The sequence below is a fragment of the Candidozyma duobushaemuli genome (assembly GCF_002926085.2).
Source record: "Candidozyma duobushaemuli strain B09383 chromosome Unknown C_B09383, whole genome shotgun sequence".
Classification (NCBI taxonomy): domain Eukaryota; kingdom Fungi; phylum Ascomycota; class Pichiomycetes; order Serinales; family Metschnikowiaceae; genus Candidozyma; species Candidozyma duobushaemuli.
In genome coordinates, this window is record NW_020289897.1 from 1232624 (window position 1) to 1249697 (window position 17074).

At 47.6% G+C, this 17074-nt stretch overlaps 7 protein-coding genes across 7 annotated transcripts; 6 read left to right on the plus strand and 1 right to left on the minus strand. All coding sequences in view use genetic code 12, as the record gives it.

The window, feature by feature from the left end:
• Positions 1-528: 528 nt before the first annotated feature.
• CXQ87_003441 (uncharacterized protein) lies at positions 529-4287 on the plus strand (the record flags this gene model as incomplete). Its single annotated transcript, XM_025481917.1, has 1 exon — positions 529-4287. The coding sequence occupies one exon, from the start codon at positions 529-531 to the stop codon at positions 4285-4287; it is 3759 nt and encodes a 1252-aa protein (XP_025336535.1).
• Positions 4288-4792: 505 nt separating this feature from the next.
• Positions 4793-5491, plus strand: CXQ87_003442 (HIG1 domain-containing protein; the record flags this gene model as incomplete). The annotated part of the gene is made up of 1 exon (XM_025481918.1): positions 4793-5491. One exon carries the CDS (start codon positions 4793-4795, stop codon positions 5489-5491), a length of 699 nt encoding a protein of 232 aa, XP_025336536.1.
• Positions 5492-6505: 1014 nt separating this feature from the next.
• CXQ87_003443 (uncharacterized protein) lies at positions 6506-7693 on the plus strand (the record flags this gene model as incomplete). Its single annotated transcript, XM_025481919.1, has 1 exon — positions 6506-7693. The coding sequence occupies one exon, from the start codon at positions 6506-6508 to the stop codon at positions 7691-7693; it is 1188 nt and encodes a 395-aa protein (XP_025336537.1).
• A 101-nt stretch (positions 7694-7794) lies between these two features.
• On the plus strand, positions 7795-8193 carry CXQ87_003444 (uncharacterized protein; the record flags this gene model as incomplete). The annotated part of the gene is made up of 1 exon (XM_025481920.1): positions 7795-8193. The coding sequence occupies one exon, from the start codon at positions 7795-7797 to the stop codon at positions 8191-8193; it is 399 nt and encodes a 132-aa protein (XP_025336538.1).
• Positions 8194-8742: 549 nt separating this feature from the next.
• Positions 8743-9459, plus strand: TBP1 (TATA-binding protein; the record flags this gene model as incomplete). The annotated part of the gene is made up of 1 exon (XM_025481921.1): positions 8743-9459. The coding sequence occupies one exon, from the start codon at positions 8743-8745 to the stop codon at positions 9457-9459; it is 717 nt and encodes a 238-aa protein (XP_025336539.1).
• A 243-nt stretch (positions 9460-9702) lies between these two features.
• On the minus strand, positions 9703-11358 carry APN2 (DNA-(apurinic or apyrimidinic site) lyase; the record flags this gene model as incomplete). The annotated part of the gene is made up of 1 exon (XM_025481922.1): positions 9703-11358. The coding sequence occupies one exon, from the start codon at positions 11356-11358 to the stop codon at positions 9703-9705; it is 1656 nt and encodes a 551-aa protein (XP_025336540.1).
• A 1355-nt stretch (positions 11359-12713) lies between these two features.
• Positions 12714-17015, plus strand: CXQ87_003447 (uncharacterized protein; the record flags this gene model as incomplete). Its single annotated transcript, XM_025481923.1, has 3 exons — positions 12714-12755; positions 12833-14313; positions 14594-17015. 3 exons carry the CDS (start codon positions 12714-12716, stop codon positions 17013-17015), a joined length of 3945 nt encoding a protein of 1314 aa, XP_025336541.1.
• Positions 17016-17074: the final 59 nt, after the last annotated feature.

Consider the following 17074-nt stretch of genomic DNA (forward strand, 5'->3'; position numbering starts at 1 on the left):
AAACAAAGACCCGAAAACTCCTCCCTCCGACGCGTCAGCCTTCCTTTCATCCGGCAAACCTCTAAAAATCCTCACCACCTCCCCAATTCAATCATCCCCATCTTATCTTCCTCCCTCAGCCTCACCAATTTCCACCTCCCACACCTCATCCACAGCCTCCCGAAAATCAACTGATTTTCTCAAACTCTGCCCTACTTTCCCGCCAACAATACCTCTCCTCATCGCCAAACGGCTCTTCGAGATTGTGCCATTGTTAGTGCTTCTCTGGCTAGATCTTGGCCTGGGACGGCTGCAAACGGGCACTTCAGCCGGATCCTCGGGTGCCCACGGCCAAAAGTGAAAAATCGCCAGAACGAAAAAGCCTATTTCCCGCCTTCCGCAAATCCTCCCGCTTTTTTTCCCAACTTTCACTTTTGTCCACCCCAGACTGTGTCCATCTCCCTCGGTTGCAGAAGTGGACTGATTTCGAGCATCCTACTGCAGGGCACAAAAGTACCTTCAACAGAGCTCCCCAGGCTCCTGGCCACCATGAAAATTGTGTACCCCTGGTTGATCCATGCTACCGGCTGGGTGCTCCGAAACCCCAAACTTTTCATTCTCGTGCCCATCCTCGTCATATACATCTTGTCCTATGGCGTTGTTCACGATCTCACCGTGAGGCCTATAAGCCTGGCACTATCTTTGGGAGAAGAGGGTCCAGAGCTTGGTTTTGGCTCCACGGGAGAGATATACGCTAAAGTGAAGAATGGAGATTTCCTGCTTTCCCGAATCTCCCTCCTGGCGCCGGCAAGTGTGGTGGATTTCCCCCATATGCGCCAGATCCACACTTTGCAACACAATCTCGAAGCCCACAACGACGTCTACGTGCTCCTGCCGTGGCACACGTGGCCCAAGGGGCTGTGGCAGAAACAGCAGTACGAGGCCTCGGCGCTACGAGCGTTGAACCACCGCTTCAAGCCGGAATTGGCCTCCCTCTTCTTCGATGAGCTCCACAAGAGAAACCACTTGGTCACGGCAGCGGGCAAGGTCAATCTATATGTTGTGCACCAGGGCGACCTCCCGCTGCTTTCCGTGGAAAAGCCTCTCCAGGTGCTGTTCTACGAGACTTCCAAGGCACAAAACGCCGCTAAAGAGTTCCTCAGGTACTTCCGCTACTTACAAGGAGAGCTGCTCCCGCTCAGCATGCTCAATAGGCTTGCAGCGTTCGCCCAAACGATTCTCTGCATTGTCTTTGTTTTCCGGGTCTACTTCAGCATCTGCAACCAGCACAAGATCCGGTCCAACTTCGGTTTGATCTGCGGCTGGCTCGTGGAAGTTTTTTTGGCCAGTGCCGGCTCCTTCAGTATCTTGGCCTCTTATAAAGGCTTTCAGGAGTGGCTGGCGATGTTGGGCCCGGTGATCAGCTACGGAATGGGGACGTACGTTTTGGCTGTGATGCTCTTCAGCTCCAGGACTCTTTTCCGTACTGTCAACGATTTGGCTGGCGATAATTCCATGGACGGCCACGACACGCTCCACAGACGGCTTATCCGTTTTTACATTGGCATTAACAACAGCGTCAGCAACTCTACAGACTCCATTTACAAGCTCACCCGGTTTGTACGCAAACGGTGCTTTGTCGACAAGTTCTCCTCGAACATTCTACCTGTTCCCAATTCGTTTGTGGTACTTTGCCTTAATTTGACGGGACTCTTCTTTGCCTTCGGCTTCTTCTTGGGTCTCTTGCACATATTTTTCCTGGGCCTGGAGTGGCATCTCTTGGTGGACAAGTACTTGGTGGCTCTTGAGGCAATGGCATTGGCATTGGCGATTGATCATTTCCTTCAACAGACGTTTCTCGTTGGCATTATTTTAATTGATCTCAATCGTGTTGAGCTCACGGACTTGCTCAATAAGAACCCCAGCTTTTACGATGCCGAATTCGTCGAGTCCATGGGCGAAATCGACCCAATTTCCTCCTTCATGCTAGGACTTCGTGGGCCACTTTGTCGTCCAACGCCTGGCTCATTCAGACACATCTTGGGGACCCACTTTTTAAAGCTTTCACCAGCTTCTTCCATGCGTTTCTGGTTTGGCGATGTCATGAGTTTCTTCTGCTGGAACTTTTTCTGCCAGATCTTCACGACAATCTTGGTCCTTCCATATCAGTTGCTTTCCGACCCAGCTCATGTCGTGAAGCTCGGATACCAGGCATCAGGTAAGCATTCATACAACGCTCTCTTCTACTTGGAGGTCGCTGTCACCATACTTTTCATATTTGCCGTTTCAGAGTTGACATTCACGCTCACATACTCTCAGAGACAGCGCAAGGAGGTCGATCCTACCGCCACTTTGGTGGCATCCTCCCATTTGGAGTACAACGAGTTGGCGCAAAACGAGCAGACAAAGTACTTTGAAAGCATCACTCTCGATAACGGCCATAACATCGATGTCATTAAGATTGCCACAAACTCGAAATCCTCCTTTTTGGTATCGACAGATTTGGACAGGAAAGTGTTGGTGTGGTCTCCCTTGAGTGTGGTTGAGAAAAAGACCCCCATGAGCATTTCCACCACCATCGACACGATTCGTGGTTCTCTTCACCCAGAGTTCTGGCCTATCAGCATGATCGAAATATCCGACGAGGGAAACTACATTGTTCTTGTGAACAACCGCCATTCTGTCATCAAGTGTTTCGACCGTCAGCTGTTATCTTTCATTTGGGAAATCAACCTTGCAGCCGAGCTTGGCCTCACGCCAAAAGAGTTGAAACCCATGCTTGCATTTTTCCGTAAGAAGACTATCGCCGGCTTCTTAGCCAGAAAGCTTCTTATGAAAAAGAGGAACGGTTCTGACGGTAGAAGGTCTAGTGTGAGCTCTACAGCCTCATCCTCTACAATCACAGGAAACTTTCCTCCACCACCTCTTCGTGATGACGATTTAGCAGTGGAGGACAAAGTAAGAGACTTTGAGCAGTCGCTCAACAGAGACGAGTTTGTGATGGTTTTCGAAAACGGGCACATGGTGACCGTCAACTGCACTGATCGCAAGATCAAGCATTATTACATGTTCGAGGATGTCTACGGCAAGGGCCTAGTTTCCGAGAACCTCCGAGTCACCACCGCAAAGCAGTTGACCACCTCCAGAGTCAGCGACAGAATCATCTGTGACTTGGTAAATGGAGATATCATTATTGCCTCTGCGGTAAGCAATATTTGGAAATTCTCCAAGCTCAAAACCAGCAAGGCCCAGTTCAACAACAAGCAAAATGCGATGATAAAGGCACCTGGCGTGCCGATGTCCAGAACTGCTACATCCATGGATACCGAGTTTCTGTCGATTTTCAAGCAAAACTTCACCAACTCACCGAATCCGTACCCGACAGAGCTTCCAACGCCCAAGAGGCGTTTTGCCGCTATCAATCACTATACCATCTTCACAATTGACTTTGTGGGTATGGTTGTGAGGGTCCGTGACTTAAAGGCCGAGCTTTTGGATATCCAGACTGGCATCATCATCAAGACCTTCTTCATTGGTCATTTCAAGCCCGGGCTGTTCAGAGTGATACATTCGGAACCTACCCATTGCAAGTTCTGTGGATGTGCCTCCGTCGAAACAATGTCGTTAGTTTACGAGGACTTCTACGATCCTACGCTCATTGTGCACACATTCTTGTTGGAGAACAAGAAGTCCAGAAACAACATCTGCCTCCGTGTAGAAAGAGACCCTCGAGAAATCCGTTGTTTGGGTTTCGACGCCGTTGTCGAAAAGCAGTACTGGTACCATAACATTGAAAAATGGGAGGCTACGGATATGAACGTGGTGATGGGGATCCGCAGAGCCGGAACGAAAAACTCCGACGAGGTGGAAATCAGAGACGAAAAGGCAAGCCACAACGAAGAATTCTCTCTGCTTAGAAGAAGAAGAACCAGGGCCCCAGCATCACCCGAGCGGCCCTCCATTAACGACGTTTGGCAAGGTTTCGTGGTGACTGTTCTGAATGGACAGTTTCTCGAGTACAAGATACCTTTCGGGGAAGAGGAGGACGAAGCCGAGTTTGCGTGTGTCAGGCCCAACGTTATTGCCAAATACGGCTACAAAGCCGTGGCGCTAGCGTTTGGCCGCAAAATCAAGATTCTCTACTTGGGCGGTGGAAAGTTGATTGAGAGTGACTTATACTACAAGGGCTCGCTGAGCTCGCTTCAGCCCAATCTGCAGCCTGGATCCGACGGAGCGGTCAACCGGAACGACTTGTTGTTTATTAACAAGAGACGGCGTATGTTGGAGCGCAGAAAGAATCGAGATTGATGAAGCCGTTTGCAGCCGTTGGTATGCAGCGACTATTTCCTGCCGCGCATGAAGTGGGCTGACCATTTTGAACCCTTCCGGTTACTTCCTGATTGGTCCTGTGAATGGTGTATGAACTCAAAAAAAAAAGTCGCCAGTCTGATAAGCTTCTAGACTACGTGCGTACCTTGAATGCGTGTGACCCATCACCGCAAACAATACCTCCAGGTCGTTGCTTGCTTGCTCATCCATCATAGTGAAGAACTCAACATTCAAAATTAACTTTTGATTTGCATTGCAACAAGTGGAATTTTTCTTGGATCGGATGACTCAGCTGTCATTTTGTGGACCATTGCTTTCTCGTACCTTTGTTTCTATTTCTCGCGGCTATGTATCCGAGCGACTTTCTTGCTAGCACGCATCGGGTGATCTCGGGCTTTTCTGCGCATTTAAGCAGCACAGTTTGCAATCGAAAATGCGCACATTGGAAAAGTTACCCACTTAAAAAGAAAAGCTCCACAAAACCATGAAGATTCTCAATGACGAAGAAAGAAACGCCCACTGGAACGCCGTGCTCCGCCAGGGTGCCATCGGTACCGCTGTCGGTCTCGGAGTTTCTGCCGGTTTGGTTACCTGGGTCAAGAGAAAGCAGCCTCTCAGATGGCGGTCCTTCAACACCTCGGTGAAAACCGCCATGTGGGTCATGCCTACCGTCACGATTGGTGCCTTTTTCGCCGATGAAGGTTCTGTCAAATTCGACGAGCAGATGCACCGTCTGGACTACCTCAACCAGCAGGAGACTGAAAAGTTGGAGCAGTGGAACAAGTTGTCCACTGCCGACAAGATCTTCACCAGGGTGAACGAGAACAAGTACAAACTTATCATCAGTGCATGGGCCCTCTCGCTTTGGGGCTCGTGGCACATTGTCAACAAGGACAAGTACATGAGCACCACTCAAAAGGCAGTGCAGGCCAGAGTCTACGCCCAGGCCATTACCGTCGCTTTGTTGTTGGGAACCGTGCTTTTGTCGATGCACGAGCAGGAGTTGAAGAAGAAGCAGCCTCCTCCAGTGCCTGAGTGGAAGAAGTTCTTGGATGAGCAGGAGAGCCACAAGAAGGAGCACGCCAAGCTCCGCAAGACCGAGGACCTTGAGCAGAAGTCGCTTGAAAAGAAGTCCGACGAGAAGAAGGAGTTGCTCAAAGAGGGCGCCAAGGAGAGCTTGTAACTTGTAAGTTGAAATTGGGGACTCCCGAGAGTATCATGACGGAACGATTAAACAGTTTATACTGTTGTTATTTAATGCAGAGGTAATAGAGTGAAGTGTAGATTGATAAGGGTGTCTATTAATCAGCTGTTTGACATGCAACGTAGTATGGGGCAATAGGCTTCTATGGGGCAATCCCGTTGTGGGGCAATCCAGGCAATCGTTGCACTGGTGAGGTATTTTTGCCAAATTTCAAAAATATGGAAAAGTCGTGATATGGAACATTCGATGATCTGGGGACTTGATGTATGGCGGTAAGTGAGACACCAGAAGCTATCCGAGAGTTCCATAAAGAAGGGGTCAAAATCGGATTAAGCCAATGAAGCAATGTGAATATCTGCATTATAAAGTTTTTGAAAAAATTGCAGGCCAATGTATCTGTAGTATTGTCTAATCGGTAAGCAAGCATTGGTTGCAAATTTGAGGTATGAACACTGCCAGGCCCCACATACCCTAGGTCAATGTTAATAAAATGTTTATCGTGAATGACGACGGTTTCTGAATAACAACGTGACAATCATTCGTTATGACGCTTCAGAAGGATCTTCCAATGGTCACGATCACCTTCATCCTCGGCTTTCCAACACCTTTTCCACAAGTCAGCCAAAAGAAGTATTTTCGGTCAATTGAGCTCAAATAAAGAACGATTCAAAATCCCTTAAGCATCAATAAGCCATTTCAGAGCCACCACACACTGTAGATCTTTGATCAGAAACCCCAACGGTATGATGTAATCGCAGGGTCCATAGCGGAAGTATCCCAGAAACCCAAAACACGAATCACCCCACAAGCAGATCGAAAGTTACTTCTTACCTAATTTAAAAAAAGTCTTCAAATTCAGTAAAAAAAATAGCACACTCTTCCCTCGGCACCTCTTTCTTGGTCACTTCTCACTATCACCACTCCACCCCACCTCGCGCTTTTTCATGTGCCTATTACTCCACAAAACACCTTTTCTTCCTACTACTTACTACCATGTCTGACGAGGTGGTATATGCTGTTTTCGAGCCGTCGGAGGCTAAGCTTCTCACAACGACGCTGCAAACACAGCTCCTTGTGGAAAATCCAATTTTGGCTCTGGCCTTGCTGAACATCTTTCCATATTTGCTTCTAATGGACAACTTGTTGGAGATTTTCACCTGGACGAACGGCGACCCGTACCAGAACTTTTTGTTTATCACAGGGTACTCTGTGCTTGTTCTTTATTGGCACACATTGAGGTTTGTGGCCCTCCCGTTGTTGATAGCGGCGCTGTTTCTGAGTATTGTTTGGAGAACAAGCACCATCATGAGAGATCTGAAGTACGGCGAGAAGCCCACGATAGACGAGGTGCTACAGACGCTTCACAACATCACGGTGCGGTTTGACTTGTTTTTTAGACCCGCCCGCCACGTCCGGTTCACACGGAAGAACTATCTTAAATTTGTCATTCTGGCCATTTTGGTTACTCCAGCCCATGCTGCCGTGGCAAGAACCTTTTTACTGCCAACAGTGCTTACGTGGCTCATTGGCGTGTTCTTCTTGACGTACCATTCGCCTTGGGCATACACAATTAGACACCTCTTGTGGAGGTCCCTCTACATCAGGTTGCTTGCTTACTACATGACAGGTCTTGACATCAAGATCTCTACGGATGAAGGAAAAGAAAAAGTACACGGTGGCATTTCACGTGTCCATTCGCCCAGCGCCACCGACGTTGAAGACGAAGACAGTTCTGCGCCCATAATCACAGACAACGACTTCACCATCGTCAAGAAGGTGATTGCTTCGCCCAAGCAGCTTCGACAAACCGTGCGTTTTGACATTCTCGAAAACGAACGCCGCTGGTTCGGCTTTGGCTGGTCCAAGCTCTTGTTGCCTAATGAAAGAGCCAGTTACTGCTACGAACAGCTGATGAGGCCTTCACCAGACCCTCAGGACGACGACTTTGAGTTCCCAGTATGCGAGCACGATCTTTACAAGTATACATGGCAGTGGATGGATGAACGTTGGGAGCTAGACCTCGAGTTCAACAAATCCAGATACAAGACTGGCTGGGTGTATTACGACTCCAACTGGGGCAACCCTGGCTACCGCGACCAGTCCTCCAAGTACACGAGGACGAGAAAGTGGACTAGAAGAGCCACCTTGTTGATAGACAAGCGGGAGACGGACGATTACTAAAAGTATAATAGGGATTATGATCTTACTACATTTATGAGCGCGACACGCCTGCCCCCATATCTTCCGCACCTCACTACTCATCTCTACCATACATCTTCTTCATGAGTGCCACAGCAGACAAGGAGTTTAAGGACATTCCAAAGAAGTACATCAACCCTTTGGCCGAAAAGGAAATCACCGAAGGCCCCCGGGTTAACGGAAAGAACTTTAAGATCAAGAAAGATGCCTTCAGGGTGCGTTCTCTTGGTGTCAAGAAGCTCAACACATGGCAATTAAGAGAAAAGAAGAAACTTGAAGAGGAGCAGTACAAAGCTCGTATCAAGGATCTTAAGCAGGAGAAGGAAGACGAAAAGAACCTGAGGGTGGCTGAGATCAAGAGAAGAAGAGAGATCAAGGAGGAGAAGGAGAGGTACGAGAGAATGGCCGAAAAGATGCATGCTAAGAAGGTGGAGAGAATGAGAAAGAAGGAGAAGAGAAACAAGGCCTTGAGAGAGCGTTAATCCGGTGGATGCTAGATTTACTGGAGATGTTTCGAATTTCACGTGACTGTGATGATAGCAGAAGCTACGTGGAAACCCGTCCAGAGGTACTTCCCAGTCTTCTGGCGATATTCCAAATTCAAACTAAGGGCCAGTTTTATTTTCTTCAATAGCCCGGTTGAAAATGGCAAAGATGGCTGGCAAAGGTGTTGTCTGCAGTATATCAAGCAATGCGATGGCGGTTACCCGGATTTCAGGTCACGACTATAAATACCGCGAGCCCGCCCACTTTTTCACCGCCTGTCCCGCAAAAAATTGCCTTTGTGTTACCTGGGTCTATATACAGTTCATCGTTCATTTGGTTCACCAGGTACTGCAGAAACCATTAAACTTTGCATACCAACTGAACAGCATTTATTCCCCAGAGTGGCCTTGTTGCATATAGTGTATCAAGCTATCCGTGAATAAATTCCGCTGACAGGGAGACATTTAGTTGTTCGTCTTTGTCGCCAAAATAATATTTCCATAATCACATCACCGTCCCCGGTACCATCTTCTCTTTTATAGACCATGGATTCGTTGAAGCTTCCGACCACCGCAGCAAACGCCCAAGCTTTCACAGCTCCCGGCTCCCTTTCGATGCCACAGGGCATCAATGACCCCAACAACGGTATTGTTAAGAAAGATGAAAATGCAGAACTTGGCGTTAAAGAACCCAACCAAGACGACGCTGATGGAGCTATGTCGGGTATCGTGCCCACGCTTCAAAATATCGTCGCAACGGTGAACTTGGATTGTCGTTTGGATTTGAAAACCATTGCCTTGCATGCACGTAACGCTGAATACAACCCCAAGCGTTTCGCTGCCGTCATCATGAGAATCAGAGAGCCAAAAACAACCGCACTTATTTTCGCCTCTGGTAAGATGGTGGTGACTGGTGCCAAATCTGAAGACGATTCCAAGTTGGCTTCGAGAAAATATGCTCGTATTATCCAAAAATTGGGTTTCAATGCCAAATTCACCGATTTCAAGATCCAGAACATTGTCGGCTCGTGTGACGTCAAGTTCCCGATCAGATTGGAAGGTCTTGCCTTCTCGCACGGAACTTTCTCGTCCTATGAACCTGAATTGTTCCCTGGCTTGATTTATAGAATGGTTAAGCCAAAGATTGTGCTATTGATTTTCGTTTCCGGCAAGATTGTCTTGACCGGTGCCAAGCAAAGAGAGGAGATCTATGCTGCATTTGAAGCCATCTATCCGGTGTTGAGTGAATTCCGTAAATCGTGATTCTGGCTCCACCGCATGTACCATAGCTATCCTTATGAGGTCTCGCAACACCGCGAGATGTGTCGTTAAAATGGGTAAGGGAGAAATACTCTTTATAAGGGGTCCTGCTGTATTATAATCGTGGGTTTGTTTGGTTGTTGTTAGCTTTTTCCTCTTGTTTTTCCTTGTTCGTTTACTTCGTTTGCCCCGTATCTCTCCATTTATAGTCCATGATTGACGACTTTTCATGATATGAATTGTAGATTAGCTTCTGCTTTTCATTTTGGCCCATTCAAAGTATTCACAGCGATGTTCACCCAACTCTGTTGAACTACCTTTCGATGCTCGAGGACAACACCAGAACTTCTTACCTTTGGATGCATTAGTAAGACTGGTTTTGAGGGTGCATTTTTCGCCATGATGACATTTTGGGGGATCCGAATAAATAAGGGACGTCAACTTGGATATCGAGTCTAACTTGACGGCGTCTGAGGGTTTATCCTCTTGGGTAGGCTCATAATTGTCGTCAGAGACTTTGTCGTCCTGCTTTGATGCTTTGTCTTGAAAGAAGAAAGTATTGATGCTATGTTGAGACGAGTTTGTCTTCTTCCGACTCACGTATTGTAGTTTTGGCTTTTTTGACTCACCATTGTCCTTCTTCTCCTCTGGTGTAGCGGACCGCTTGATACCAGTGCCAAACATCGATGAAATGTCTCTGTGTTTCACCAATTTATAGAAGGACTTTGCCTCAAACTTGAGCTTCTTCTGTTCTGCCGGTGGCTGAATTGTCACATAGGAAACGTCTATATCAGTGAACACCGGACAATGGTCTGACCCGTTGATATATGGAAGAATGTCCGCTTTGGAAATGCTCTTGACGGCCTCTTTGCAGCTCATCAAAATAAGGTCGATTCTAGAGCCAAAGTTGGACTGCCTAGCGCTCGTCATGGTGTTCCAAACAGTGTACATAGCCAAACGGCGGCCCTGGCTTACTCTAGTGGTATCGTATAGATAAGCATGCTCCAGAGCTTGTGTAAATGGGTTTGTGGGAAAAACGAAGCGCTGGAGAAGGGATCGTTGTGGTCTATCTTTGAATGCCAAACAAGCTTCCTTATTCTCCTTCTCGAATGCTTCACCGCCATCTTTGAGATTGTTGGACACCAAATTCGCCTTGATGCCCTCGTTGATCGCCTCAGCTTGGTCTATGAGGTCCAAGGACACGTTGATATCTCCCATGATGACCACTTGCTTGCCCAAAGCTTTAAGCTTCAAAGAACGTCGGAGAAGCACTTCTAGAAAGCGAAGTCTGAAGATCTCACCGTCCTCCGTGCCCATAGAGTTGGCCGGACAGTATAAAGAAAAAACCACCGTTCCAGACGCCAACTCCACCGCCACGGCACGGCCCTCGTAGTCCAAGGATCGTAGCTCATCGATGGTCATGTTCATTTCCTCCATATCATCTCCATTCAAGTATCCGCCAATAGCGTTTGGAGACTCGTCGTAGCACTGGCTTTTGTCTTCAGCACTAGGCAATGTTCCTGTGATTCCCTCTTCTGCTTTTACCACAGACAAACACGTCTGAACGTGAGGTGGATCTGAAGAAGTCGGTAATCTGACAAAAAGGCCGACTCCCGAGTAGCCTTTGCGTGATTTCGGCACCAGTATAAACGCCTTGTAATTCTTGAGAACACCCGTAGCTGCAAGGCCGTCGTTGTTGATCTTGAGCTCCTGAAGCAGAATGATATCAGCACCTAGGCCTGAGAAGAAAGCATCATGGTCGTTCTGGAGCCTGTTCCAAGGGTGGTAGTTGAAAAGTGTTTTTATGCCGTTGACGTTGAAGGTCAAATAGCGGATTTCATCCTTGGACGTTCGGGGTATTCGGTTTAGTGGGGCTGTTTCTAGAAGCTCCAGCAACACCATGTAGTAGTAACTGAGTGGTTGCAAATGCGTACAGGCATGGTCAGACAAGGTCCTGATAGAAAGCAGATTGAACCTTCAAAATTTGAAGTAGTAATAGAAATTGTTGATTTCGATGAAAGAGCGACTATGCGGTGAGGATGGCCTCGGAGGTTTCCAGGAAATACCCGATTCGGTGGTTCACGCCTTAGTCCAGTTGGTGAGGGTATCCCTGACAGTGCCTAGCATCACCAAAACAGGAACTCTGATTGCTATGCTGATCCAAAAGCAATTGCACTAGAAAAACCAAAGTATCGCTTGATCTTCGGAAATTCACGGTTTTCGTGGATTTGTTCGTCGTCTAGGGCAGGAGCCATTGTGTAGCAGCAGAACCCAAACACACTTTGACAACAAACACAGAAGCTAAGTGGGCGGAGCTTGTGGCTAGTTAGATTTTCCAGAAAAGGAAAAAACATAAATGCCATCCATCATAGGGGAGGCAAATGAAGCCACTTCTAGAATACCTCGCAGCATGCCAACGTAAAGCACCGGTCTGGGCTATAGCAAGAGAAACAGAAATTTAAAAAGAAAAGAAGCACTCTTTTTCGCCGGATCCCCACGCCGCCAAAAGCAAAACTCAATTGGCGAAATTCACGCTTTCCAATGTAAAACCACACTTTAACTATATAGGAGATTCTGGACCGCACTGCCCTTTAGATCACCGTTGGATCGAGGCTGAAGAGATTTGCCAAGCCATCCCCTCGAATCAACAACGTTGATTTTTACCGAAAACTACTGAGTTGAAAATACCCCCAAAGCGACGAAGATAAACAAGTCCTTGACGAGAAGTGCCTGTTCATTGTATCTGGCAGAGCTCCAGGCATCCAAAAGCTAAAATGCTAACACAAAAAAATGAAAATGAAAAACCCGATCCGTCGATCGGGCAAAGGGGCCCAACAGATCTCGAATCAGCCAAGCAGTGGCATCCTACAATTGTGCTGTGGACTACCGCCTTTACCTATTCAGCCTTGCTGTGTTTGGCGTAATTGGGTGCAAAACCATCGCCTGCGTGGGTTGCAAGAGGGTCAGCTTAATTCCACCAATACTAGTCCAATGGCCATGAAAATTACATCAATCGAATCACAAAAACCAGAAAACTTCAATGGTCACCTTATCTCTTTAAAATTCCTAATCCGCCACCAAAAGCACCGAACCACCGGGGAATCTAGATCTACATATTCGCGGCGCGCGCAACGCGTCGAAGCATTCTCTGCGACTGTCTGTTTTTTTTCTACAACCTCCAACCACTCCATCCAAGGCAAAGCCGCCTTTAAGACCCCATTTCCCGTCCCTCGCTAAGCTAAAGAAAATTTCACAAAATGGTCGACCCTGACACATTCATGAAAAACAGCCCTTTCAGCGTGGCCCACGGCGACCAGTACAACTTGCTGAACACAACACCCGATTTGTTGAAGTTTCTGCTCCATGAACACAACAGAAACGCTTCCCCACGGTCCCTGTCCAGCTGCTGTTTTCGCTGTATTTGCAACAGACGCTTTCGTCCAACTCGATTGGCGAAGATTCGGACGATTCGGATATCGACAGAACTAGCCACGAAAACGGTCCCCTGACGGTTTCTACGCCGACCACAGAGACCTCTGAAAGCAGAGACTTTTTTGCATCTTCCAGCGACTACCTCAACTTGAAGGTTTTGATTGAAAACTCCGTTTTCGACACCCTGAAGATTTCTCCAAAGGCCATCATGTCCTTGGAGCGCACCAGAAAGGTTAAGGAGCTTATCGCAGACAAGCAGGAGCTTCGGGACTACTTGCAAGACAAGATTGCGGTCTCCTCGCAGTTCTGCTCGACCTTGATGTTCAACGAGGAGCCAAAGCCAGACTTGGACATCAACCTCGTGCTCAAAATCATGAAACAGAACCTGGACTTGCAGCAGCTGCTCCGCACGGTTTCCACTGAGCTCGAGGAGCTCCGCGGCAAGCTCAACAACCACAACTTGGCCTGTTTGGTTTTGGGTTACGTGGAGGACATCAAGCACTCCAGCAGCTCGCAATCCTTGCACGCCCAGCTTTCTGACAGTCCTACAAAGGGCGGAGTCGCCGCCGATTCCGACAAGCTGTTCGACACGCTCTTTTCTCACATTGCATCTTTGGCGGCTCAGAACAACGTCAGCTTGCCCGAACATCCCGAAGAGGCCGAGACCCTGATGGACAAGAAGATCCAGTGGGCTCAATCGTGCATTGACGCTGTGGTTTCTGCCAGACCACCAGCATCGAGCCCAACTCCTCCAACCACCTCAGGAGAGCGCTCTGTGGACCAGTCCATGGTGGTTGACGAGAACTCTGTGCTCCAGGACCACTCATTCCTTTCGGCATCGCCTTACAAGGGCATTAAAGATACAGCCTCTGAGAACAAGACGATCTCCGAGTACAGACTTGCATTGAACGACTTGCGTTTCTCCCACCAGTACTTCATGAAAGAGTACGACTACTTGAAGGCCAACTCCTTGAAGACAATCTCGGAGTACCGCAAGAAAAATGCAGCACTTGAAAAAGAATTGACTAGACTTCGTTCAGGCGGAAGCAGCGTCTCGCTTGACAGTTTGGCGTCTCGTGACTCAGTCGACGCCAAAGACAAGGAGATCTCCCGTCTTCGCAAAGAGCTCAATCTGCTCAAGATCGACAACATGGGAAGCAAACTGCCCAGAAACTCCGGTTTGGCTTCGCCATCGCTTCTATCGAGCACGAGCAACGAGGACGATGCCCCCAACACCACACTTCCATCTTCACCAGGATACCCAGGCTTCCCCAATATGAGCAGCGGGTCTTCCATGAGCAACGCTATTCTCAGAAAGGAATTCAAGAAGATTGTGTCAGACATCCAGGATCAGTACGAGGTTGAGCTCGGCAAGGAGCGTCTCAAGCGTAAACAGCTCGAGGAAAAACTCAATGTCACGACAGTGTCATCCGAAAACTAAGCTTATACCCCCATGCCCGACTCACACGCTGTACTATTTTTCAATAGCTGGTTGTAACTGGCTGCAATATTTAATCCCCAGGTGGTTCCTGTACTAGCGAGACTAGCACCTACGCGCATCACCAAAATACACCCTACCTACCTTCGCTTCCTTATATATACCAACGGAGAACACACGATAACATGAAACCAGCATGGATCACATGCGACGAAAAAGCAGTAGTAAGCTGAATCCAGTAAGACGCGTTGTTTCCTCATCAAAGAGGGAAGTTGTTCTCACTGGTACCAAAAGATCCAGACCTTCATCCGAAGAATCCAATGATCTGAATCACATTTTGACATCCCAGCCGTCAAGAAAGAGCTCCAGACCAAACTCACAGCCTAAAGAAGATCCTATGCCAAAAGATCCTCCAATTTCCGATACTCAGTTTTATCTGAACTCCTCAGCAAAACTACCCAAGCCAAAGAGCTTTCTCGAAAAGAGTTACGAGGCGAAACTACAGAAGTTTTTGCTTACAGACGAGTCTGACGAATTTCTGGCGCTTGAGCTGGAGACGAAGGTCACCTCGTCGCTTCCACCTTCCCTGGTGGGAAGCATGGTGAAATCAGAGGAAGCGGCTCAGGAACCACCTGAAGAGGAAACGACCATTGAAGCAGAGGTGGAAGAGGAAGTCACTCCGGATTCAGTCCTCAAGCTCACGGAGAATCCTGACTTTGTCTGTCAATGGCTACTCAGAACCGCTGATACTTTCATAGAGGAAGCACACGGCTATGTCCTTGCAGCCAATTACATTGAGGGTGTCAAAGTCTACTATAAGCTTGTGAAGGCGGCAATGAAGGCGCTACATTTGGTGATCTCGCGGTATATGGCCTGCTTGAAACCAGTAGAAGCGGCATTGGTGTTGTATAAGCTTGCACAGATCTACCTTGACGAGACAGATAACTACAATACTGCCGAGGAACTTGCAAAAGGTTCCCTAGCTACTGCGTCAAAGAATGGCATTTTACTGGCCAGAGTTGCAGCAGAACTTTTGTGTGCAAAGATTTTGAAGGCTTCTGATGTCCACTTGGTTGGGCCCTTTCTCAACGAAAGACAGGAAATATACGAGAGGGAGAGCAAGAAAGAGATCTCGACTTTATTTGCACTTCAAAGGATTGGAATGGCCCCTCTTAGCGATATACCTTCATTGATTCCCGCCTTGAATACGGCGTGGCAGTCCCTTGATGGTCAAGTCCGCTGTCTTTGCTTGTTGTTGCTCAGCAGAATTTATCTAAGCCAGGGCTCTCCGAAGGAAGCAGAAAATGCACTTCATGAATGCAGAGTAACGTTTTTCAAAATGAAGCTGGTTCTCCCCCAACTTAAGGCAATGCTCTACTTGCAAAATCTTGCCGTGTGCACTCAAACCAACGATTTCAAGCATTCCAAAAAATGGATCAGGAAGTTGACTGAATTTGTCAAGAAGCAGAAAGAAGAAAAATGGGCTTCTTGGAGAAGCGATGGAACCATACCGATTGAGATTCAGTCAAACAATGAAACTGTGACGTTTCTGTTGCAATGGATTGGTCCAGATGAGTTTGTGCCTACATTTTACCTTACTAGCGGTGTCCACTTCATGACTGATTCGTCTGAATTGACAAAAGCAAGTCAAATCTTCGAGAAATGTCTCAGAGATGTTGAGAATGCAATCACAGCACTTACTACTTACCTGGCCAATCAAGAACAATTTGGTGTCTCTCATCTCACTACCAAAATTGTTCGACTTTCTGTCATCAAATTTACTGTGTTGTACTATCAAGTGTGGCTCAAGTTCATGCTGTCGAGTGACTTCGATGGCATCCAGGTTATACATGCATTTCTTGAAAGCTACAATGAAAAGAACTTCACGGCAGAAGAGTTGTGGTACTACAAATTCCTCATCCCCCACTTAACCTACCTATCCGCCATCTATCATCAATCACAGGGAAACTTGAAGGCAGCAAAATATCACTTCTTAAGAGTGAGGAGCCTAGTCACACAGAGTTGCAATATTCCGATTGAAGCTTTTAATTTACAACATTCTCTCGGGGTTGGATATGAAACCTCCTCGGGCAGAGGCAATGAGCTTTACATCTATTCCACCATGCATTTACTCAACATAGCAGAGTACGAATTCCGAACTTTGTCTCAAATTAATCAGCATGAGCAGACGATCAAGTCGTCTCGCTCCTTACTTGCATCGCTACACGCGGATATGACTAGCATTTTGGAAGATCCCAACACAGCGGGAATCACTTCTACCAACACATTCAAGCTTACGTACAAGTCGGCGTTGGCAGCTTTTAATAACGGCAGTAACCACCACGATAGTGCTCTTTCGACGGAGATCGAAAGGTTGGTCTTTTCTGACACAATACGCATACACAACATGGAGCTTCTTGGGCTATATTTGCTTCTTCGCCTCGCGGTCAACCTTGACCAAAGCAATCGTCTTTACGGCAAGTGCACGAGACGAATCACAAAGGCCGAAGACAACGGCAAAATTTTGAGCCTCTTTGTCTACTTGGAAGCTCAGCGTCGAGAATTAGGCGACACAGCTAAAGCGGAAAAGATCCAACGCAAAATCGACGCCATCAAGCACAGCGTACAGAGCAAGATCGACGCCGCAAGGCAATCGCTACAACCCAGATCTTCTGATCGTGATATTTAATAGATATACAAAGTGGCAGCATCGGCCGATGGAATAACATGCTAAACTGAGTGGTCGTG